At 45.3% G+C, this 25,670-nt stretch overlaps 1 protein-coding gene across 1 annotated transcript in view; it reads right to left on the bottom strand.

Moving 5' to 3' along the window:
- gda (guanine deaminase) overlaps nt 1-21,928 on the bottom strand; it is a 57,241-nt gene extending 35,313 nt beyond the window's left edge. Inside the window, exons 1-2 of the mRNA XM_043716437.2 lie at nt 21,746-21,928; nt 699-787 (exon numbers count right to left, since the gene is read on the bottom strand). Of these exons, the coding sequence (XP_043572372.2) occupies nt 699-787; nt 21,746-21,877 (221 nt within the window). The 5' untranslated portion in view covers nt 21,878-21,928. The remainder of the gene's footprint in view (nt 1-698; nt 788-21,745) is intronic.
- Between the last annotated feature and the right edge of the window lie 3,742 nt (nt 21,929-25,670).

Below are 25,670 nucleotides of genomic sequence, written 5' to 3'. Positions count from 1 at the left end.
AGGAGGTTACAGAGATAAGGAAGAATAAGGGATAAAAGTGCAACTCATAGAAAAAATGGTTTTCTACTCAAGAAGCCTTTCACTTCATTCCTCATTCCCCATAGAGTTAGTTCCACAGCCAACACCCACAATTCTCTTGCTGGAAAAAGACGACAAAGACAAGAGAAGTCTCCCATGCTCAGTGTGCCACTGCCCGCCATAGAAATAAGGAACAAAAATGGGTAAATGGTCAAAATAAGGGATAATCCCCTTTTAATACGAGGCAATTGGTCACCTTGTCCTTGGAAAGCTCTCTGTTTCAAGACGATTACTTCACAAAACGGCTTTTGCTCTGGACACTTGAGTGTCTTTGAGCCCAGTTCCTTCTGAAATCAGCTTTTCCAACTACTCACCATCCTTATTTAATGTCTGAGGGAAGCATTATACCAAAGTTGGGAAACAAAGTGGGATATTTCTTCTGAGTAGATTGTGAAATAAGTAGATAGTGAACAAGAAAACATGGAATAAAAGTAGAAGAAGCTGGAGCTGTAAATCAAAAACACTTTAAGATAGAAACATTTAAGAATTAAGGTTACAAACATTTTATTCATGTTGCAAAATCTCTAATGTGCTTTTAGAGATTTTCACTGCAAACTCATACAACTTTCATGCAATACATAGCTAAGGAATGAGGATATTGTTTGATGGTATTCACTAACCTTTCTCGAAGTACTCTGATGTTCTTTTTCTGGAAATGCCATGCTTGGGATAACTCTTCCTCTTTATCAACATTCTCGATGAAAACAATCTATGTGGTAACAAGAAATGTGGCTTAATTCAGTTGTTCCTGATTGGAATGTTGAGGGCGGAAATTTTTACAACCCTGAACAACATGGGCTGAGGTGAGAAATCTGGTGCAATTGCATGAGCAGCCCAGCAAGGCCTTTCTCGATGTTGGGAGCATCTAGTATGGCATCAAGTTAGGATTCTCACTAGAAAGTGACGAGATGCCTCTAACAGAGATTATTGTTCATTACCACCCACATTAACATTAGGTCTTATGTCATTAATATGCAGGTTTCTCTTCTACCAGAGAGAAACTACAATCTGAGAATTGAAAGTAGAGTCGCAGGTAGATAGGATAGTGAAGAAGGTGTTTGGTATGCTTTCCTTTATTGGTCACAGTATTGAGTACAGGAGTTTGGAGGTCATGTTGCGGCTGTACATGACATTGGTTAGGCCACTTTTGGAATATTGCATGCAATTCTGGTCTCCTTTCTATCGGAAAGATGTTGTGAAACTTGAAAGGGTTCAGAAAAGATTTACAAGGATGTTGCCAGGGTTGGAGAATTTGAGCTATGCGTAGAGGTTTAATAGGCCGGAGTTGTGTTCCCTGGAGCATCGGAGACTGAGGGGTGACCTTCTAGAGGTTTATAAAATCATGAGGCGCATGGATAGAGTAAATAGGCAAGGTCTTTTTCCTGGGGTGGGGGACTCCAGAACTAAAGGGCATAGGTTTAGGGTGAGAGGGGAAAGATATAAAAGAGATCTAAGGGGTAACTTTTTCACGCAGAGGGTGGTACGTGTGTGGAATGGGCTGCTAGAGGAAGTGTTGGAAGCTAGTACAATTGAAACATTTAAAGGCATCTGGATGGGTATATGAATAGGAAGGGTTTGGAGGGATATGGGCCAAGTGGGACTAGACTAGGTTAGGATATCCGATCTGCATGAGCGGGTTGGACCGAAGGATATCACAAGCACCGTCATTTGCTACCCTGGGTTCTATAACCAACTCCAAATGTTATTACGCGGGAGAGTTGGCTGGAACTTTTCTTGATGTCTTCACCATGTCTCCTGACATAAGGTATTTCTTCACAGTTGCTAATGTCCAGAGTTGCTGCTGAAATCAAGGATTCCCCAGGCTGCTTTTTATACAGATCTCTGTACCAAGTGCATGCCTTATTTGGAATAATCTGCCACAGTAGGGTTTGAACCCATTCTCCAGAGCATTAGTGGGTCTCTGGATTAACAGTCAAGCAATAATACCACGAGGTCATCACCTCCCCAGTGTCAGCTCTCTCATCGGTTCCGTATTAGGTTAGCGCAGTGTAGACAGTTTTACCTAATGACCCCAAGGAAGGACAGTCAGCAGTTTCATAAGGTTCAGAGGCCATGAAGCAAATCTGGATAAACACGTAATATCACTCGCACGATACAAATAACAGATGATGCAAGCTGACCATATCCATGAAATGCACACAAAAAGCAGAAGTTCTGATAAAATTATGTGGAGTCACAAGGATTGAAATATCCAAAAGAGTTAGGGTACAAAAGCATAGCTTGCTCTTGCATAAGATCATTGACTTGAAGTTATATTTCCAACCAATGTATCACGTAACCATTAGGATACAAAACTGTATGATGTTATTTTGATTACAGCTGGTAAAGTGCTTTGGAAACTGCCTCTAGTGATCACCGTCCTCTGCGTGGTTAGGAGCTCCAAATAAAAATCAATTCGTTCTACTCATCACAGGACTCAAGACTCCTCTTTGAAATCTCTCCCCAGCAGCAGTAGTCCACATTGAAGTCCAGGAAGACTCATGTCAGTCAAGGGGGCCTCATACAATAAGGCAATGGCAGCATCCAGGATCAGTCCAGCAACATTTATATAGTCAGGCATGCGCTCAGGAGGAAGCCTATGGAATTGACAGGAAGAGTTCTCAGGAAAGGGAAATTGATGTTTGGGGGTTCACCTGTACACAGAGGTTGAGCCTGGAACTCATTGACTGTAGGCTACTTCCTTTAGACTTTGAGATGGGGCTGGTTGCTTTCACGTGTTTGCCATGTTTGTTGCTGATGAGATTTACATAGTGATGAACCAGACAGCAATAGTTCACCCCCTTGATTGAAGACGACTGACCAGCATGACAAGCTGCCTGGCTATGTCTATGTACTAAGTAGCAAGGCAATGCAGCAGTTCTGTGAGCCTTTCAGCTTTGGCCAAACTGTGAAAAGCCAAGGCAAGGAACAGTACGGCCAGGAAAGGATGCTGAGGGCATCCAAGTTGGTGCTGAGTGAATGAGTGCTAAAAGTGCAAGAGAAGAACCCTGAGATGAAGCCTGGCTCAATCTGTGAGCTGAGTGCGTATCCCTGAATGCAATGTGTCTTTGTAGCAGCATTGCAATGATCATTTCTGGTGGACCCCAAAGTATACAGTAAGTGAAGATGTGTTGTCATTGTGAAGAAGGCATTTGGTATGCTTTCCTTTATTGGTCAGAGTATTGAGTACAGGAGTTGGGAGGTCATGTTGCAGCTGTACAGTACATTGGTTAGGCCACTTTTGGAATACTGCATGCAATTCTGGTCTCCTTTCTATCGGAAAGATGTTTGTTGGATGCCAGTGTGTGTGGATGTGGGGTGGGGGTGGCTGCTGTTTTGGAGTATGCCCTGAGATGTTGGTACTACGTGACCAAGATGGAGGTCCACAGCAGCAAGTATTGAGTTGGAGTTGCTAGGGCCTACTCTGACTTCCTAGTTTCTATCCAATGTGTGGTTATATAGGAACCTGCATATTATTGGGGCAAACTTCAATGTGAATGACTTGTTAATAGGCATCTCTTCATGCTCGAGCAACAATCTCATCTCACCATCCTGAACTCTTTGGAAAATGTTCCTTGCTGTTCCTGACACCGAGAAAAATCTCACTGAACTTCTCAATAAGACCATAAGTTACAAGAGTGATTCTCCCTAATTTCTCACAAAAGTCCAAGGTATTCAGGGCTCTATAAGACTCTTAAAGTTTGGTTCTCTCTCCATAGCTTCCTGTTTCCTGACATTTTGAGTATTTCCAGCATTTTCTTTTCCATATTTCAGATTTGCATTCAGTAATTGCAGTAATTTGCTTTTGGAAATACTTGGGGCTATTTTCCCTGGAGCATCAGAGGCTGACGAGTCATCTTAAAGAGGTTTATAAAATCATTAGGGGCATGGATAGGGTAATTAGACAAGGCCTTTTTCCCAGGTTAGGTGAGTCCAAAATTAGAGGGCATAGGCTAAAGGTGAGAGGGGAAAGATTTAGAAATGAACTGAGGGGTAACTTTTCACGCAGAGAATGGTGTGTACATGGAATGAGCTGTCAGAGGAAGTGTTGGAGACAGCTACAATCACAACATTTAAAAGACATCTGGATGGGTATATGAATAGAAAGGGTTTAGAGGGATATGGGCTGGGTGCTGACAAATGGGACTTGGCCAGATTGGGATGTCTGGTTGGTGCAGATGAGATGGACCAGAGAGTCTGTTTCCATGCTGTATAACTCCATGACTTTCACTTCTACAGTGGTTTCCAAAGCACTTTACAGCTTTAAGTACTTTTGAAGTAAAGAACTACTCCAATGCAGGAAATGCAGCCATTGGTTTACACTCAGCATAGCCCCACAAATACCAACATGATAAAGAACCTAATAATCTGCCTTGCTGGTGATGTTGATTGATAGTTTAAAAGATGTCATGGCGAAACCAGTGACATGGGATCTTTTATTTCTGAGGCCTCAACATTTCTTTTCATGATGGCAACTCTGACAGTGAAACATTCCTTCAGTAATGCACTGACAAATAAGGCTGAATACGGGGCTCAGGTGTTATTTTGATGTGACCTTCTGGAGTATGAAGCAATGTGAATGTTTCCTGAAGGTATTTGAAGAGAAAGGAGGTGAGGGCCTTTTCTCTCTCTCTGTCCTGTTTGTGGCATCATTGTTCATCGTCCCAGCAGAGAGGAGCCGGGTTGGTACAATCCAAATGCACAACCCCTACAACCCAGCAGGTGTCCTCACCTTCCTTGCAGAGTATGCACAGCACCAACATGGTGGACTCCTTCAGAGTGTGGACCAGCAAGTGGCAGGTCAAGGTGACCCTGAAGTGGTGAAGGAGTCACATAAGATCACACTGTATGCAGATGATGTTCTCTTCTTATCAAACCCAACAGTCTCAGTGCCACACCGGATAAAATGCATCAATCTATTTGGTAGCTTCTCAAGTTATAAGATCAATTTTGTGAAGTCAGAGGCCATGCCCATGGATCGTCTCCAAAGAGTGCCTGCTCGTGAGGGCAGATCTCTGTTCCCCTTTGGATGGTCGCAAGAGGGCTTTCTCTACTTAGGTATATTTATTACTCCCATTTTTGATCGGCTAGTTAAAGCCAATTTTGCTCATTTATTCAAAAGAATCGAGCAGGATCTTCATAGATGGGAGGTTCTTCTGACCTCTTGGTTCGGTCGGATAGCCCTCATTAAAATGAACATTCTGCCCCACCTATTGTATCTTATGCAAATTCTTCCTCTGCTTTTTACTAAGCAAATATTTAGAAGACAGAGCGGTTGGTTTAGTTCTTTTATCAGATATCGCAAGCAGTCCCTAATTAAATTGACTAAATTGCAGTTACCTTACAGACTGGGAGGAGTGGGCATCCCAGATATCAAAAACTATCAGTTCAGGGGGAGCCTCACTCACTTTGGTTGGACATTGAAGATCTCAGGCAAGATGCCCCCTTATTAGCCTGCTGTTCTTAGACAAAATGAGAACAGTTAAATATTGCCGTAGCCCAATAGTCATAGAGTCATAGAGATGTACAGCATGGAAACAGACCCTTCGGTCCAACCCGTCCATGCCGACCAGATAGCCCAACCAATCTAATCCCACTTGCCAGCACCAGGCGCATATCCCTCCAAACCCTTCCTATTCATATACCCATCCAAATGCTTCTTCAATGTTGCAATTGTACCAGCCTCCACCACATCCTCTGGCAGCTCATTCCATACACGTACCACCCTCTGTGTGAAAAAGTTGCCCCTTAGGTCTCTTTTATATCTTTCCCCTCTCACCCTAAACCTATGCCCTCTAGTTCTGGACTCCCCAGCCCAGGGAAAAGATTTTGCCTATTTGCCATGCCCCTCATAATATTGTAAACCTCTATAAGGTCACCCCTCAGCCTCCAACGCTCCTGGGAAAACAGTCGCAGCCTGCTAAGCCTCTCCCTGTAGCTCAGATCCTCCAACTCTGGCAACATCCTTGTAAATCTTTTCTGAACCCTTTCAAGTTTCACAACATCCTTCCAATAGGAAGGAGAGCAGAATTGCACGCAATATTCCAACAGTGGCCTAACCAATGTCCTGTACAGCCGCACCATGACCTTCCAACTCCTGTACTCAATACTGTGACCAATAAAAGAAAGCACACCAAACACCTTCTTCACTATCCTATCTACCTGCGACTCTACTTTCAAGGAGCTATGAACGTGCACTCCAAGGTCTCTTTGTTCAGCAACACTCCCTAGGACCTTACCATTAAGTATATACGTCCTGCTAAGATTTGCTTTCCCAAAATGCAGCACCTCGCATTTATCTGAATTAAACTCCATCTGCCACTTCTCAGCCCATTGGCCCATCTGGTCAAGATCCTGTTGTAATCTAAGGTAACCCTCTTCGCTGTCCACTACACCTCCAATTTTGGTGTCATCTGCAAGCTTACTAACTCTAGCTCTTTTGCTCGCATCCAAATCACTTATGTAAATGACAAAAAGTAGAGGGCCCAGCACCGATCCTTGTGGCACTCCACTGGTCACAGGCCTCCAGTTGAAAAACAACCCTCCACCACCACCCTCTGTCTTCTACCTTTGAGCCAGTTCTATATCCAAATGGCTAGTTCTCCCTGTATTCCATGAAATCTAACCTTGCTAATCAGTCTCCCATGGGGAATCTTGTCGAACGCTTTACTGAAGTCCATATAGATCACAACTACTGCTCTGCCCTCATCAATCTTCTTTGTTACTTCTTCAAAAAACTCAATCAAGTTTGTGAGACATAATTTCCCATGCACAAAGCCATGTTGACTATCTCGAATCAGTCCTTGCCTTTCCAAATACATGTACATCCTGTCCCTCAGGATTCCCTCCAACAACTTGCCCACCACCGAGGTCAGGCTCACCGGTCTATAGTTCCCTGGCTTGTCCTTACCACCCTTCTTAAACAGTGGCACCATGTTTGTCAACCTCCAGTCTTCCAGCACCTCTCCTGTGACTATCGATGATACAAATATCTCAGCAAGAGGCCCAGCAATCACTTCTCTAGTTTCCCACAGAGTTCTCGGTACACCTGATCAGGTCCTGGGGATTTATCCACCTTTAACCATTTCAAGACATCCAGCACTTCCTCTTCTGTAATCTGGACATTTTGCAAGATGTCACCATCTATTTCCCTATAGTCTATATCTTCCATATCCTTTTCCACAGTAAACACTGACGCAAAATATTCATTTAGTATCTCCCTCATTTTCTGTGGCTCCACACAAAGGCCACCTTGCTGATCTTTGAGGGGCCCTATTCTCTCCCTAGTTACCCTTTTGTCCTTAATATATTTGTAAAACCCCTTTGGATTCTCCTTAATTCTATTTGCCAATGCTATCTCATGTCCCCGTTTTGCCCTCCTGATTTCCCTGTTAAGTATACTCCTACTTTCTTTATACTCTTCTAAGGATTCACTCGATCTATCCTGTCTGTACCTGACATATGCTTCCTTCTTTTTCTTAACCAAACCCTCAATTTCTTTAGTCATCCAGCATTCCCTATAGTTACCAGCCTTCCCTTTCACCCTGACAGGAATATACTTTCGCTGGATTCTTGTTATCTCATTTCTGAAGGCTTCCCATTTTCCAGCTGTCCCTTTACCTGCGAACATTTGCCTCCAATCAGCTTTTGAAAGTTCTTGCCTAATACCGTCAAAATTGGTCTTTCTCCAAGTTAGAACTTCAACTTTTAGATCTGGTCTATCCTTTTCCATCACTATTTTAAAACGAATAGAATTATGGTCACTGGCCCCAAAGTGCTCCCCCACTGACACCTCAGTCATCTGCCCTGCCTTATTTCCCAAGAGTAGGTCAAGTTTTGCACCTTCTCTCGTAGGTACATCCACATACTGAATCAGAAAATTGTCTTGTACACACTTAAGAAATTCCTCTCCATCTAAACCTTTAACACTATGGCAGTCCCAGTTGATGTTTGGAAAGTTAAAATCTCCTACCAATACCATCCTATTATTCTTACAGATAGCTGAGATATCCTTACAAGTTTGTTTCTCAATTTCCCTCTGACTATTGGGGGGTCTATATTACAATCCCAATAAGGTGATCATCCCTTTCTTATTTCTCAGTCCCACCCAAATAACTTCCCTGGATGTACTTCCAGGAATATCCTCCCTCAGCACAGCTGTAATGCTATCCCTCATCAAAAATGCCACTCCCCCTCCTCTCTTGCCTCCCTTTCTATCCTTCCTGTAGCATTTGTATCCTGGAACATTCAGCTGCCAGTCCTGCCCATCCCTGAGCCATGTTTCCATAATTGCTATGATATCCCAGTCCCATGTTCCTAACCATGCCCTGAGTTCATCTGCCTTCCCTGTTAGGCCCCTTGCATTGAAATAAATGCAGTTTAATTTGTTAATCCTCCCTTGTCCCTGCCTGCCCTGACCGTTTGACTCACTTCTGTTCTCAGCTGTACCCGTCTCAGATCGATCTCTTTCCTCACTATCTCCCTGGGTCCCACCCCCCCACCTTACTAGTTTAAATCCTCCCAAGCAGTTCTAGCAAATTTCCCTGCCAGTATATTAGTCCCATTCCAATTTAGGTGCAATCTGTCCTTCTTGTACGGGTCACTTCTACCCCAAAAGAGATTCCAATGATCCAAAAATGTGAATCCTTTTCCCATACACCAGCTCCTCAGCCATGCGTTCATCTGCTCTAGCCTCCTACTCTTGCCCTCACTAGCTCGTAGCACTGGGAGTAATCCAGATATTACTACCCTTGAGGACCTCCTTTTTAAATTTTTGCCTAACTCTCTGTAATCTCCCTTCAGAGTCTCAACTTTTTCCCTTCCAATGTCGTTGGTTCCAATGTGGACAATGACCTCCTGCTGGCTCCTCTCCCCTGTGAGAACATTCTGCACCCTCTCTGAGACATCCTTGATCCTGGCACCAGGGAAACAATACACCATTCTGCTTTTTCGCTGCTGGCCACAGAAACGTCTGTCTGTACCTCGGACTACAAAATCCCCTAACACAATTGATCTCTTGGAAGCCATGTACCCCTCGTTGCATTAGAGCCAGTCTCAATACCAGAAACTTGGCTGTTTGTGCTACGTTCCCCTGAGAATCCATCACCCCCTACATTTTCCAAAACAGCATACCTGTTTGAAATGTGTATATCCACAAAAGATTCCTGCTCTAGCTGCCTACCTCTCTTACCCTTCCTGGAGTTAACCCATCTATGGGACTGTATCTGAGACTTTCTCCCCTTTCTATAACTGCCATTCATCATATACTGTAGCTGTTGCAAATTCCTCATCGCTTCTATTTGTCTCTCCAACCGATTCACTCGATCTGATAAGATTCGCATCCAACAGCATTTGTGGCAGATATAATCCGCAGTAACCCTTAAACTCTCTTTAAACTCCCACATCTGACAAGAAGTACATATCACTGCAAAGGCCATTTTTGCTCCTTCACAATCCACAGACCCAGAAATAATACCGTCTTATTCCCTCTACAAAACACTGCACCAGGTTAAATTAATAGCTATGGCTTATATTTTAAGTTTAATCAAGAGACTTATCTCCAAAAATATATAATCAAGAAAGAACCCACTGTATTCACTAATGCAGCCTTTCTCTTGGACAGACTTAAAACAACAATTAACTTATCTGATTCTGTGCTGTGAACTTCGCCCTAACCGGATCCTCCAAGATCAGTTGTGAAATTCACTGTTTGTTAATTTTCCCAGATCACTCCGATGTCCAGCGATACACGAATTCAAACAGCAAAGGCGGTAACTGTGCAGGTTCTCTCTCTCTCTCTCTCCTGCAATGACCTCACCATGTGCTTCCTTTGTCTGCTCTTCTCCCTTTTAAAACTGCTGTTGTTTTGACTTTTTTTTCAAAAGTTCCAAAACAATGCAACAGCATATAAAACAGTAATTTCTGCTCCTGGAATTCGAGGAAATCACCTCCGGCACCTAAAATACCTCAAAAAAAAAGAAGCAGCTCTTACAGCCAGAAATTTTTCCCGTCCTCCATCTCATCAATACTGTCAAGGCATGGAGGGCATTATTGCCAAAATATCATTTCTGACACCCATAGTTGGCATGCCAGGCTTTCAGCCAGGGGTGATGGATTCTGGGTTTAAACTATGGGCAGCTAGGGGCATGTCTTGCCTGGCTGTTTTATTCGAAGGGGACATATTGATGTCCTTTGACCAGTTGGCTCAGAAATAAGAATTGCCCAGGAGGGACCTCTTTCATTTCTTTCAAGTTAGAAACTTCATACAACAAGAGACCACACTTCTAACTGATCCGTGTAGGTCCAATATGGAGAAGAGGGTGCTGAGTGCTGAGGGTACATAATCTGTTTGCAACACTTATCATCTATTGGGAGAGGGTCCCTTGGACAAGACTGAATGACTCTATAAGGTCTGGGAGAGGGAGTTGGACATTGAGATCTCTTCTGAAATATAGGAGGATATCTAGAAAAATGCAAGAAGGGTTTTGATTTGCAACAGGACCCACACCTTGCAGTTGAAGATTCTCCACAGGGTCCATCTGGCCCCAGACTACCTCACTAAATTTAAAGCAGGAGCATCTCCAATGTGTCCTAAATGTAAAGTGAGTGTGGGCACCCTTACTCATTGTCTTTGGTCCAGACACAGACTGCAGGCATACCGGCGCGCTGTGGTAGGCGAAATACAGAAGGCCTCGGGGACGGAAGTGGAGATGGACCCAGTATCTCTTCTTCTTGGCTTTGTTAGTCCACTTTCATTAGATGCGCAAAAAAAGGCTTTACAGTATCCTCACATTTTTTTTCCAGAAAGAACATTCTATTAGGGTAGATGTCAGAAAATCCCCCAGGGTTGGCGGGCTGGCGTAAGCTGGTCATGGAGCACATACCCTTGGACTTTCTTACGAGTATGGTGCAGCATAAAACTGAGAATTTCTACAAGACGTGGCGGCCCTTTTTGGACTACCTGGGTACAGATTTGTCCACCATACTAATAAGAGCCTTTGTATAGCCATGGCAATTCTATGTAATGAATCTGGTATCCAGAGGGGAGGAACGACCAACATATGAATATCTATAAAGGTATGCACTTGATGATCGAGGGCTATTGCTTTGTCTTTCTGAGCTGTATTATGGTTATTAATCATTATTATTATTGTTAAGACTTTTCTTTTTTAGCTTAGTTATTAGTTGATTCTTATTCATGTAATTAACAATTTTTTAAATATTAGTTTGAATTTTTTGGTTTTGTATTTATTGTAATATTCAAAAAAAAAGATTTTCCTTTTTTTAATAAAATTATGTTTAAGAAGAAGGTGACCTGAAGGTGGATGCCAGTTGGAATATTCTTCACCCCCCCCGCCAGCTTCGCTCTGTACCAACCCTGAGGGAGGTTAGGGCACATGGCAGCAGACTGCAAAGTGACACTCTCCAGTAACTGTTAACAGTAACTGTTAACCTGACTAAGCACTGTCAGGATTCCAAGAGCTGCAACCAGTTTGAAAAATCAGGCCACCTGTACAAGCCTTGCCCAAGACTTCGTGGGGGTGGGTGGAAACAAATGACCAGAAATTACAACACAGCTGGTGGATCCCAAAAGATGAGGAAAACACCATCTTAGTGCCAGCAACTCTCACTATTCCAGGTCAGTCATTCTGACCAGAGACTTCAACTGCATCATTGATGCAGATGGATAATCTGGAGGGACTGGCAGCAAACTGGACTCCAGCTCCAGATTCCTAATGGAAAATGGCTAAAATCACCAAGCTGCGTGGCTTCTTCAGCACCCCTGTAGTCGGAGTGCAGCGTAGATACACCTGGTCACAGCCAGAATGGGTCCAGCCACTCAAGGATAGATTTCCTGTTTGTGTCCCAAGAGTTCACAATTGGATCCACCAATGTCCAGTGTTCTTCGCTAACCACTGCCTCCTGCTGGCCGACTGTCAGCTTTAAGATAACCGGCAGGCTGGCTAGGGCTCGTGGAAGCTGATTGTGAAACTCTGACCCAGAAAACATTGCGAAATTCGAAAAGGACTACAAAGGTTGGAGAAGAGTGAAACCCCTCTTTGAGTCTCCAGAAGATCGGTGGGAAACAGTCAAGAGTCTGCACCATGGAACAGGATGAGATATGCTTGTGTATCTATCTCCAGAAGGTGCACAGGGAGAGCTCTGTGCTCAGCAGCTTGAAGAAACATGATGGCTCTGTTATGTCATCTCAGTCTGACATCCTGAGGATCAGCAAATCCTTTTATGCCAGACTGTATGACATAAAGCACACAGACAGCATGGCCTCCCAGTCATTCCTGTTCTCTCTGTCTTAGACAACAGCACACGGGAGATGCTGGACAAGCCGCTATCTCAAGAGTCCTTAAGAAAGAATAAAATTCTCAGAAGCAATGGCTTACTGGCCAAGTTGTTTTCAGCTCTGTGGGACTAGATTGGCCAGGACCTGCTGGACGTGTATTACAGTATGCTTCTGGCATGTGTGAATCCATGAGGAACAGTATCATTACTCTCAGCCCCAAGTGGAAGGGGGAGCAGTAGGAAATTAGAAACTGGCCAAAAGTGAGGATTGCCACAGAATACACCAGATGGCTTCCTTCTTTAGAGACCGCAGTTTCCCTTCCCACGTGGTTGAACATGCCCTTCAAAGCATCTCATCCACATCCCACACCTCGTCCCTCAAAACCCCACCCCTCCAACCGTAACGAGGACAGACCCCTCAGTCCTCACCTTCCACCCTACCAAACTTCGCATAAACCGCATCATTTGCCGACGTTTCCGCCACTTCCAAACAGACCCCACCACCAGGAATATATTTCCCACCCCATCCCTTTCTGCTTTCCGTAAAGACCGTTCCCTCAATGACTACCTGGTCAGGTCCACTCCCCCCACAATCCATTACCCCCCCCCGGCATCTTCCCCTGCCACCGCAGGAATTGCAAAACCTGTGCCCACACCTCCTCCCTCACCTCCATCCAAAGTCCTAAAGGAGCCTTCCACATCCATCAAAGCTTCACCTGCACATCCACCAATGTCATTTATTGTATCTGTTGCTCCCGATGTGGTCTCCTCTACATTGGGGAGACTGGACTCTTCTCGCAGAGCGCTTTAGGGAACATGTCTGGGACAGCCACACCAATCAATCCCACCGCCCCGTGGCCTAACACTTCAACTGCCCCTCCCACTCTGCCGAGGACATACAGGTCCTGGGCCTCCTCCACTGCTGCTCCCTCACCACCCGACGCCTGGAGGAAGAAAGCCTCATCTTCCGCCTCGGAACACTTCAACCCCAGGGCATCAATGTGGACTTCACCAATTTCCTCATTACCCCTCCCCCCACCTCACCCCAGCTCCAACCTTCCAGCTCAGCACTGTTCTCACGACCTGTCCTACCTGCCAATATCCCTTCCCACCTATCCACTCCACCTTCCTCTCTGACCTATCACCTTTATTCCCACCCCCATCCACCCATTGTACTCTTTGCTACCTTCTCCCACCCTCCTCTCTGACCTATCACCTTCATCCCCACCCCTATACACCTACTATACTCTTTGCTGCCCTCTCCCCAGCCCCAACCCCTTCCATTTATCTCTCCACACTGGAGGCTCCCTGCCTTCATTCCTGATGAAGGGCTTTTGCCCGAAATGTTGATTTTCCTGCTCCTCGGATGCTGCCTGACCTGCTGTGCTTTTCCAGCACTACTCTAAATTAGAAACTGGCGACCAATCTCACTGTTGAATGTGAATTATAAAGTTCTGTCTAAGATCATCGCCAACCAGGTCAGGTCTGCTCTGGGAGGGGTGATTCACTCCAACCAAACTGAGCTGTACTCAGCCAGTTGATCTCTGAGAGCATTGGGCTCCCCAGGAATAGGAATGCCCACATGCAGGGCTGGGGGAGGGGCTTCCTGCCTCATCAGCCTGGACCAGGATAAGGCCTTTGACTGGAAATTGCACACTTACATGTGGGAGTGTGCTCTCCAAATGGACTTTGGGGAGGGAATCTGCAACTGGATCCAACTGCTCTCCACCAGCATCGTTAGTACAATCTCAATCAACAAGTGGGAATCAGAAAGCCTCCCGCTCAGATTGGGAGTCAGGCAGGGCTGCCCACTCTTGCCTGCCTTATTTGTGTGTTGTATGGAGCTTTTACCTGGGTCTGTCAGGAAGAATGCGACTATTCCAGACAGCCTGCAGATCTAAGTCTCCCTGTACATGGATGATGTCACTATGTTCCACTCAGATACTCCATCAATGTGCAGAATCATGCAACCGGTTCAAACTGGCCTCAGGGGCCAAGGTAAATCGAGGCAAGAGTGAGAACTGGGTTGACCACTCCTATATCCCCTTCATTGTCAGCACAGACTAACTGAAGGTGCTGGGTTTACGGCTCAGCGGGGCCAGGGCGTGTGCAAAAATGTGGGCGATGCGTGTCGCCAAGGTGAGACAGAAGCTGGGCAGGTGGGAGCACTGCTCCCTCTCTATTGTGGGTAAAAATCTAGACTAAAGGTATGAAGTACTCTTGCTTTTGCTGCATGTGGTGCAGGTCTGGCCCAATCAAACCTGCATCCGTTGTAGTCAGTCAAGCCACCTTCCATTGAAGGTCAAAGATAGACCGTATCCACAGGGACACCACGGTACAAACCTCTGGATAAGAGGCAGGAGAAGGCGAACCCAATGCCACCTTCATCCTGATGGTCACCTTTATGTTTGGCTGTGTCAAACTGTGCATAGATCTTTGGTACACAAACACGATGTGAGGTAGTACCTAGCCCTGTGTTATGAAGGATGGGTCTGGACTTGGTGCTGCAGACTGCTCCATGTAGTTGGACTGTTTCATATCACTTGTCATTCATATACTAATTTGCAAAGAAAAGCGCTTTGGACCACAAGAGCACAAGGAAGTAAATAACATCCTCGAGACCCTACGGAAAAAGGATCCTGTCGCGTGGTTCCCTGAGGAGATTGTCAAAGTCATTTGGCAGAATGCCTCATCATCAGAGTTTTCCAATAAGTACCAAGATATAGTTGGCTGGTGGTGAGAAGGGCACTACTTGTCAGATCCTTGTCAGACCCAGTCTCTATGCTCCACTGCACATTGCCCTTGAAGAAACTTGGGGGATGCAGGGGATGGAGAGGTCACTCACCCCCTTCTGGAATGTATCTTTTCAAAGAAGGCCTGGAAAGTGGTTTAATATAGAACAGTATGGCACAGGGGTCTTTTCAGTTATCAGACCCTCTCAATGCCTCAGAATGAAGGTAAATAGTGCCATACATGAGTCAGAGTTGTCTTTCATTTCTACAACATAATCTGTATGGACTTTAGGAAGGCGTATGACAAAATTCCCCATGGGAGACTGGTTAGCAAGGTTAGATCTCATGGAATACAGGGAGATGACAGAGGGTGGTGGTGAGGGTTGTTTTTCAGACTGGAGGTCTGTGACCAGTGGAGTGCCACAAGGATGGGTACTGGGGCCACTACTTTTCATCGGTTACATAAATGATTTGGATGTAAGTATAAGAGGTATACTCATTAAGTTTGCAGATGACACCAAAATTGGAGGTGTAGTGGATAGCCAAGAAGGTTACCTCAGATTACAATAGGATCTTGATCAGATGGGCCAGTAGGCTGAGAAGTGGCAGATAGAGTTTAATTTAGATAAATGCAAGGTGCTGCATTTTGGGAAAGCAAATCTTAGCAGGACTTATACACTTAAATGGTAAGGTCCTAGGGAGTGTTGCTGAACAAAGAGATCTTGGAGTGCAGGTTCATAGCTCCTTGAAAGTAGAGTCGCAGGTAGCTGGGATAGTGAAGAAGGCGTTTGGTATGCTTTCCTTTATTGGTCAGAGTATTGAGTACAGGAGTTGGGAGGTCGTGTTGCAGTTGTACAGGACATTGGTTAGGCCACTGTTGGAATATTGCATGCAATTCTGATCTCCTTCTATTGGAAGGATGCTGTGAAATTTGAAAAGGTTCAGAAAAGATTTACAAGGATGTTGCCAGGATTGGAGGATTTGAGCTATAGGGAGAGGTTGAATACTTTGAGGAGAAAGTGAGGTCTGCAGATGCTGGAGATCAGAGCTGAAAATGTGTTGCTGGAAAAGCGCAGCAGGTCAGGCAGCATCCAGGGAACAGGAGAATCGACGTTTCAGGCATAAGCCCTTCTTCAGGAATAGGGCTTATGCCCGAAACATCGATTCTCCTGTTCCCTGGATGCTGCCTGACCTGATGCGCTTTTCCAGCAACACATTTTCAGGAGAGGTTGAATAGGCTGGGGGTGTTTTCCCTGGAGTGTTGGAGGCTGAGGGGTGACCTTCTAGAGGTTTATAAAGTTATGAGGGATATGGATAGGCTAAGTAGACAAGATTTGTTTCCCTGGGGTGGGGGAGTCCAAAAATAGAGGGCATAGTTTTAGGGTGAGAGGGGAAAGATATAAAAGAGACCTAAGGTGCAACTTTTTCACACAGAAGGTGGTACATGTATGGAATGGGCTGCCAGAGGAAGTGGTGGAGGCTGGTACAATTGCAACATTTAAAAGGCATCTGGATGGGTGTATAAATATGAAGGGTTTGGAGGGATATGGGCTGGATGCTTGCAGGTGGGACTAGATTGGGTTGGGATATCTGGTCAGCATGGACAGTTTGGACCAAAGGCTCTGTTTCCATACTGTACATCTCTATGACTATATAACTGCAGGGAATATTAAATGTTAATGTTTGTTTTTTTTTTCTTTTTTATGCAAAGACTGTACAGAACTGCTTTATTATCTGCATATGTACATAATGTTTTGATGAGTAAAGTGTGCGGCACGGTGGGTGGGCGGCACGGTGGTTAGCACTGCTGCCTCACAGCGCCAGAGACCCGGGTTCAATTCCCGCCTCAGGCGACTGACTGTGTGGAGTTTGCATGTTCTCCCCGTGTCTGCGTGGGTTTCCTCCGGGTGCTCCGGTTTCCTCCCACAGTCCAAAGAGTTGCAGGTCAGGTGAATTGGCCATGCTAAATTGCCCGTAGTGTTAGGTAAGGAGTAAATGTAAGGGTATGGGTGGGTTGCGCTTCGGCGGGGTGGTGTGGACTTGTTGGGCTGAAGGGCCTGTTTCCACACTGTAAGTAATCTAGTATATTGTTGCACTGAACTTTCCAACAGTGTTCAAGTTCTGTTCTACCGAGCAATCCCTGCTCAAATAGATTCCATATACGTCTGCAAACCTGTTCAATTCATAACTTTATTCCAAATTCCATCACCCCCTAAATTTCAGTGCAAGCTTTTTACATGTTGTTACTTAATCAGTTATATCTGCAATATCCATTTCCCAATCACAATACTTCTACAAATAATAACTTGTTACGATATGCAACAGCACGTGATGTGCAAAATCGGTTTGGTTACAGCATTTGCCAAGTGCTGTGAATGATTACAGATGGGAAAAACATGTTTTGATGATGTGGAATTTCTTTTTCGTTCACTCAGTGGACTGTGGTGATTGAGTTTTCCAAGTTCAACTCGCGTTAAATTTGGGTGATTCTGGATCAATGGTGCTGGAAGAACACAGCAGTTCAGGCAGCATCCGAGGAGCTTCATCAAAATCGACGTTTCGGGCAAACGCCCTTCATCAGGAATAAAGGCAGAGAGCCTGAAGCGTGGAGAGATAAGCTAGGGGAGGGTGGGGGTGGGGAGAGATAGCATAGAGTACAATGGGTGAGTGGGGGAGGAGATGAAGGTGATAGGTCAGGGAGGAGAGGGTGGAGTGGATAGGTGGAAAAGGAGCTGGGCAGATTGGACAAGTCCGGACAAGTCATCGTGACTGGAAGTTTGAAACTAGGATGAGGTGGGGGAAGGGGAAATGAGGAAGTTGTTGAAGTCCACATTGATGCCCTGGGGTTGAAGTGTTCTGAGGCGGAAGATGAGGCGTTCTTCCTCCAGGCATCTGGCGGTGAGGGAGCGGCGGTGAAGGAGGCCCAAGACCTCCATGTCCTCGGCAGAGTGGGAGGGGGAGTTGAAATGTTGGGCCACGGGGCGGTTGGGTTGATTGGTGCGGGTGTCTCGGAGATGTTCCCTAAAGCGCTCTGCTAGGAGGCGTCCAGTCTCCCCAATGTAGAGGAGACCGCATCGGGAGCAACGAATACAAGTGCCAGGATGGGAGGGTGGGTCGTAGGGGGGTGTGGACCTGACCAGGTAGTCACGGAGGGAACGGTCTTTGCGGAAGGTGGAAAGGGGTGGGGAGGGAAATATATCCCTGGTGGTGGGGTCTTTTTGGAGGTGGCAGAAATGTCGGCGGATGATTTGGTTTATGCGGAGGTTTGTAGGGTGGAAGGTGAGCACCAGGGGCGTTCTATCCTTGTTACGGTTGGAGGGGTGGGGTCTGAGGGCGGAGATGCGGGATGTGGACGAGATGCGTTGGAGGGCATCTTTAACCACGTGGGAAGGGAAATTGCGGTCTCTAAAGAAGGAGGCCATCTGGTGTGTTCTGTGGTGGAACTGGTCCTCCTGGGAGCAGATACGGAGGAGGTGGAGGAATTGGGAATACGGGATGGCATTTTTGCAAGAGATAGGGTGGGAAGAGGTGTAATCCAGGTAGCTGTGGGAGTCGGTGGGTTTGTAAAAAATGTCAGTGTCAAGTCGGTCGTCACTAATGGAGATGGAGAGGTCCAGGAAGGGGAGGGAGGTGTCAGAGATGGTCCAGGTAAATTTAACGTCAGGGTGCAATTGTTGGTGAAGTTGATGAATTGCTCAACCTCCTCGCGGGAGCACAAGGTGGCGCCAATGCAGTCATCAATGTAGCGGAGGAAGGGGTGGGGAGTTGTGCCGGTGTAATTACGGAAGATCAACTGTTCTACGTAGCCAACAAAGAGACAGGCATAGCTGGGGCCCATACGTGTGCCCATGGCTACCCCTTTGGTCTGGAGGAAGTGGGAGGATTCGAAGGAGAAATTGTTAAGGGTGAGGACCAGTTTGGCCAAGCGAATGAGAGTGTCGGTGGAAGGGTACTGTTGGGGACGTCTGGAGAGGAAAAAATGGAGGGCTTTGAGGCCCTGGTCATGGCGGATGGAGGTGTAGAGGGATTGGATATCCATGGTGAAGATGAAGCATTGGGGGCCGGGGAAACGGAAGTCTTGGAGGAGGTGGAGGGCGTGGGTGGTATCTCATACGTATGTGGGGAATTCCTGGACTCGGGGGGATAGGACAGTGTCGAGGTAGGTAGAGATAAGTTCAGTGGGGCAGGAGCATGCTGAGACAATGAGTCGGCCAGGGTGGTCAGGCTTGTGGATCTTGGGAAGGAGGTAGAACCGGGCAGTGCGGGGTTCCCGGACTATGAGGTTGGAAGCTGTGGGTGGGAGATTTCCTGAGGTGATGAGGTTCTGTATGGTCTGGGAGATGATGGTTTGGTGATGGGGGGTGGGGTCATGGTCGAGTGGGCAGTAGGAAGAGGTGTCCTCGAGTTGGCGTTTGGCTTCAGCGGTGTAGAGGTCAGTGCGCCAGACTACCACTGTGCCCCCTTTATCGGCCGGCTTGATGGTGAGGTTGGGATTGGAGCAGAGGGATTGGAGGGCTGCGTGTTGTGAGGGTGAGAGGTTGGAGTGGGGGAGGGGGGTAGACAGGTTGAGGTGGCTAATGTCCCTGCGGCAGTTGGAAATGAAGAGGTCGAGGGCAGGTAATAGACTCAAGCCAAAATTATGGCTTATTTTGTTTCAACGAGGGCAGGTGAGTGGGATTTTTGTTTAAAATCGTAAGAGTAAATACAGAGAAACTGTTTCATGTAGCAGCGAGGTCAGTAATCAATCGTACGCAGATTTAATATGGCAGCTAAAAGAATTGGCGTAACATAAAGAAAACAATATTTCATTGTACACCATTATGATCCAGAATGTTAAAAATCACACACCAGGTTGTAGTCCAACCGGAAGCACTAGTTTTCAGAGCGCTCCTTCATCAGGCCATTGTGGAGCCAGATCATACGTCACAGAATTTATGGCAAAAGATTACAGTGTCATGCAACTGAAACGATTCATCTCATATTTGGAAATAAACCTGTTGGGCGATAATCTGGTGTTATGTGACGTTTAACTTAGTCCATCCCAGTCCATCGTGATCCAGAATGTGCTGCCCGAAAGGGTGATTGGACCAGATTCAGTTGTAACGCCCAGCAACGATAAATACTTGAAGTCGAAATATTTGCATCCGTCATTTAGAAAGAGCACGCGAAGTGAAAATAATTAGACAGCTTTACTAAAAGGGCGAGTCAGACATAATGAGCCAAACTGCCTCTACCTGCACTGTTTGGTTCAATGTTTCTCCACTAGAGCTCAAACTGGTCCTGACTGAGGAGACACGATAAGAGATTTGACAATGTGCCTGGCTCATGACATATATTTGCCAAGATACCATCCATTGGTCCTTTGAATAACGAGAAAGCATATTTGAACCAGAAGGGGAAAAGCAAAGAGTGTACAGAACCACTTTAGTAATCTGTGTATGTACTCGTTTTATGTCCTGGACTATGGACCCTGGATTCTCAATCAAGAAATAAAAACGATAACTGGAGCTTACCACCATATGTCGAAATGTTACAGAGTACAAATTCTCATACAGAGATTATACCACGATTAGAAATTGTCTCACGGAGACCATACAAATACAATTCCCTAAATTACAAATAAAAACAGAAATCGCTGGAGAAACTCCGCGGATTTATCAGCCTCTCTCCACAGGTGCTGCCACAGAACCAGCAATTTCTGGTTTTGTATCAGATTTCCAGCATAAGTGTTGGAACCTGTACAGTGCTCTGACCCTTGTATCGTAAGATATAGATTTTTACGCAAATCAGGTTGTTACACCTTGCAAACCACAGGGTGATATTGAAGTCCTTACAGTGTGGGATCAGATCATTCGGCCCATCGAGTCCACGCTGATTCAAGCCTTATCCGAAAGCGCTGCAATCCTCCATGTGTCACTCGACCAGAAATGTTAACTCTGATTTCTCTCCGCAGATGCAGCCGGACCTGCTAGCATTTCCAGCAATTTTTATTCCCCATGGCTAACCTGGACACTATGGGCAATTTCCCACGGCCAATCCACCTGACCTGCACATCTTTGGACTGTGCGAGGAAACCCACGTAAGAGAATGTGCAAACTGCACACAGACAGTCGCCCGAAGCTGCGACTAAACCCAGATCCCACGCACCGTGAGGAAGCACGGCTAATAAATGAACTAACACACCGCCTCCCACAGCCAGGAGCCAGCTGATCATGACATTTGGATCAGTGACAGAAAACATCCTCTTGTCAAGTCCATCCTGTAGTGTGGTGACCACAGATTTACACAGTACTCCGACAGTGACTTAAATAACATTATTTGCAGCTCAATCACAAACTCCTTTCCTGTTCAATACCTGGACTAATAAAGAGAAGGATTACATACTTTTGTACGTAACGCTTTTTTAAAAAATCTGAAATCATGCAGCACTGTTCGATGCACTCCTGAAGACAAATCATCCCAATTTCACAACCGATCTCGCCCTTCCACTGTAACGCTTTGTTTTAAACGAGAATCTCAAATCATGCAGCGCCGTTCGGCGCACACCTAAAACCAAAACACCCCAATTTAGCATCCGATTTCGCCCTTCCATTGTAACGCTTTGATGGAAATGGGAAATTTGAAACACAGGTGCTCACCTTTCCCATCCTGTTAACTCCCAGGATACGAGGGGTGAGCGTTTCCATTGGGGAAGTGTGAGTGGCATGGATAAAGGTCCCCTTGAAAACCTGGAGGCTTTCGCCTTGTGGACAGGGAGCTTCGCTTGTCATGATGTGAACTGATGGGCTTCTTCTCCAGCACCGAGAAACAGTGGGGAGGAAATGTCAAGAGCACACCACTTGCCTGACTGAAGCTGACGCTTTGGGCGTGCATACCGAACAGTGGGAGGATACCTTCCTTTTGATAAACAAATAAGTGTCCGCTGGGTTTGCCCTAGAGTCATCAAACCAAAAAGGGTCAAATATTTAGCAATCGAAGAAATAAAATCTAATCAAATAATCACGTCGTTCCTAGTGCCCATCATACACCAAAGTTTTAAAAGGACAGATTTCAGTCCCCAACAATTGACACTCTTGAGGTACCCAATCTCCCATTCCACACATGGAAGGACTCCCTTCAGCCCATCCTAGTTGAGCAGGAATCATCCACCTATTCTAATCCCATTTTCCACATTGTCCCAAATGGTGTTTCAAGTCATCATTTAAATTGTTCGGAAATATCTTGAGGGTTCACATCTCTACCACCCTTTTGAGATCCAAATACAAGCCCCTGGGTGCAAAGAGTTTTCTTCAGATTCCTTCTAAACCTCCCACTCCTTACCTTAAAGCTGTTCCGTGGTTATTGATCCCTCTACTAAGGAGAAACATGTCTCCCTATTTGCCCTGTCTATTGTCCAGAAAACTTTGTCCTAAGGAAAACCAACCCCAAGGATACCTAGTCTCTCTTCATAGCTGAATTACTTCAGCTCTGGAAACATCCTGATGAATCTCTTCTAAGCCCTCACGAGTGCAATCATGTCCTTCCTACCGTGTGGTGCCCACAGATTTACACAGTACTCCGACTGTGACCTATATAACATTATATGTAGCTCCATCACAACCCCCTTGACGATTCAATGCTTGGACTAATAAAATTAAAAAACACACAATACCAGGTTACAGTCCAACACGTTTATTTGGAAACATTAGCTTTCAGAGCACTGCTCCTTCATCAGTTTGTTGTGGAGAATAAGGTCGTAAGACACAGAATTTACAGCAAAAGTTTATAATGTGATGGAACTGAAATCATAAAGTGAAAGAGACCTGGATTGTTTGTTAAGTCTCTCATCTTTTAGAATGAACATGTTGGATTCAGTTCTTTCATAAGTAAAATGCAGAACTTCTTAAAAGTTACATTCTCAAGTGATTTTTAACAATTGGTGTCATGTCCGGCCCAGATAATGCATGTAGTGTGTGAGGTGCCCTGTGTGAGACTGTCTGTGCCACAATGGTCAGACTGATTCCAATCAAAAAAACTGATTTGCAGAATATTACATGGATTCATGCAGTTATTAAGCAAACTAAAATATAATTTTGCAAGTACAAATTCACCCCACAAACTTATATGTGTGTGGGTGTGCATGTGGGCATGTTTGTGGGGAGGGAGTTGAGGGGGTTATGAGTGTCTGTGAGAGAGAATTCGTATGTGTGTATGGTTAAAGTGGTATAAATCTATGAGAGGGTGTGTGGCGGGGGGCGGGGGGCGGGGGGGGGGGGGGGGTGAGTGTGGGAGCATATGTGAGCGTATGGCAGAGCGCTTGCTTATGAGAGAGGGTCTGTGTGAATATATGGGTCTGCAGGAGTGTGTCTGTGTCTGTGTGTGTGTAGAGTGCAGTGGGGTCACCTGTAGTGTGACACGAACCCAAGGTCCTGTGTGAGACCATCCCCATGCATACCGAACTTGGCTATCAGACTCTTGCTTGGCCATTTTGCGTGATTGCCTGTCCCGAACTCCGCCTTGGAGGATAGTCACCCGATGGCTAGTGCTTCCAAATAGACCTGTTGAACTATAACCTGGTGCTGTGTGATTTTTAACTTTACACACCTCAGTCCAATACCGGCATCTCCAAATCATGGATTACTAAAAAGAAGGATTCCATACTTTTGCATGTAACCGTTTTTTTTTAAAATATCAAATCATCTAGCACCATTTGATGCACATCTAAAAACAAAACATCCCAATTTAACACCCGATTTCGCCCTTGCGCAGTAAGCTTTTGTTTGAAATGGGAAATTTGAAACATGGGTGCTCACCTTTCCCATCGTGGTAACTCCCAGGATACCATTGGGGAAGTGTGAGTGGCATGGATAAAGGTTTTCGCCTTGTGGACAGGGAGCTTCGCTTGTCATGATGTGAACTGTTGGGTTTCTTCTCCAGCACCGAGAAACAGTGGGGAGAAAATGTCAAGAGCACACCACTTGCCTGACTGAAGCTGACGCTATGGGCGTGCATACCGAACAGTGTGCGGATACCTTCCTTTTGATAAACAAATAAGTGTCCGCTGGGTTTGCCCTGGAGTCGTCAAACCAAAAGGGTCAAATATTTAGCAATCGAAGGAATAAAATCTAATCAAATAATCATGTCGTTCCTGGTGCCCATCACACACCACAGTTTAAAAAGGACAGATTTCAGTCTCCAACAATTGACACTCTTGTGGTATCCGATGCCACATTTAGAGTCAAAATACATGGAAGGAGTCCCTTCAGCCCATCCTGGTTGAGTAGGTCAATAATCATCCATCTTTTCTAATCCCATTTTCCACACTTGCTCCAAAGCCTTCAATGTTATGGTGTTTCAAGTCATCATTTAAATTGTTCGGAAATATCTTGAGGGTTCTCATCTCTACCACCCTTTTGATTTCCAGATACAAGCCCGTGGGTGCAAAGATTTTTCTTCAGATCCCTTCTAAACCTCCCACTTCTTACCTTAAAGCTGTTCCCTGGTTACTGACCCTCTACTGAGGAGAAACATGTCTCCCTATTTTTCCTGTCTATGGCCCTCAAAGCTTTGCTTTAAAGAAAACCAACCCCAAGGATATCTAGTATCTCTTCATAGCTGAATTGCATTAGCGCCTGATGAATCTCTTCTCCGCCTTTATTATTCCTATTGCGTGGTGACCAAAAATTTACACAGTACTCCGACAGTGTCCTTAATAACATTTTCTGCAGCTCCATCATAATGTCCTTGCCTATTCAATGCTTGGACTAATAAAGTTAAAAAATATCACATAATACCAAGTTATAATCCAACATGTTTATTTGGAAACACCAGCTTTTGGAGCACTGCTCCTTCATCAGTTTGTTTTGGTGTATAAGATCGTAAGACACAAAATTTGTGGCAAAAGTTTACAGTGTGATGTAATTGAAATTATATATTGAAAAAGACCTGGATTGTTTATTAAGTCTCTCATCTTTGAGAATGAATGTGTTGGTTTCAGTTCTTTCATAAGTAAATTGCAGAATTTTTTTCAATTACATTCTCAAGTGAATTTACATTACATTCTCAACTGGTGTCATGTCAGCCCAGATAATGTATTTAAGGTGTGAACTGCCCTGTGTGATACTGTCTGTGCCACAATGTTCAGACTGATTCAAAGTTAAAAAATGGATTTACAGAATATTACATGGATGGTGCAGTTTTAGAGCAAATTAAAATGTCATTCTGCCTACAAATTTACCCCTCAAACTTATATGTGTGTGTCTGTATGTGAGCAGAGGTAGAGGTCTCTGAGTGTGTGTGTGACACGAACCCAAGGTCCCGGTTGAGAGCATCCCCATGGGTACCGAATTTGGGTATCAGCCTCTGTTTGGTCACTTTGCTTTGTTGCCTGTCTCCAAGTTTACCTTGGAGGACGGTCACTCGAAGGTCTGAGGGCGAAAGTCCCAGACTACTGAAGTGTTCTCTGACTGGGAGGGAACCCTCCTGTCTGTTGATTGTTGTGCGATCTCCATTCACCCATTGTTGTAGTGTCTGTTCGGAGTCACCAATGTACCATGCCTCTGTGCATCCTTGCCTGCAATGTAA

Source organism: Chiloscyllium plagiosum, unplaced genomic scaffold, assembly GCF_037043375.1.
Source record: "Chiloscyllium plagiosum isolate Xiang-an unplaced genomic scaffold, Cpla_swu_hap1 HiC_scaffold_2, whole genome shotgun sequence".
NCBI classification, from domain to species: Eukaryota; Metazoa; Chordata; class Chondrichthyes; order Orectolobiformes; family Hemiscylliidae; genus Chiloscyllium; species Chiloscyllium plagiosum.
The sequence above is the reverse complement of the archived record's forward strand: the minus strand, read 5'-3'. Positions and strand labels throughout refer to the sequence as shown.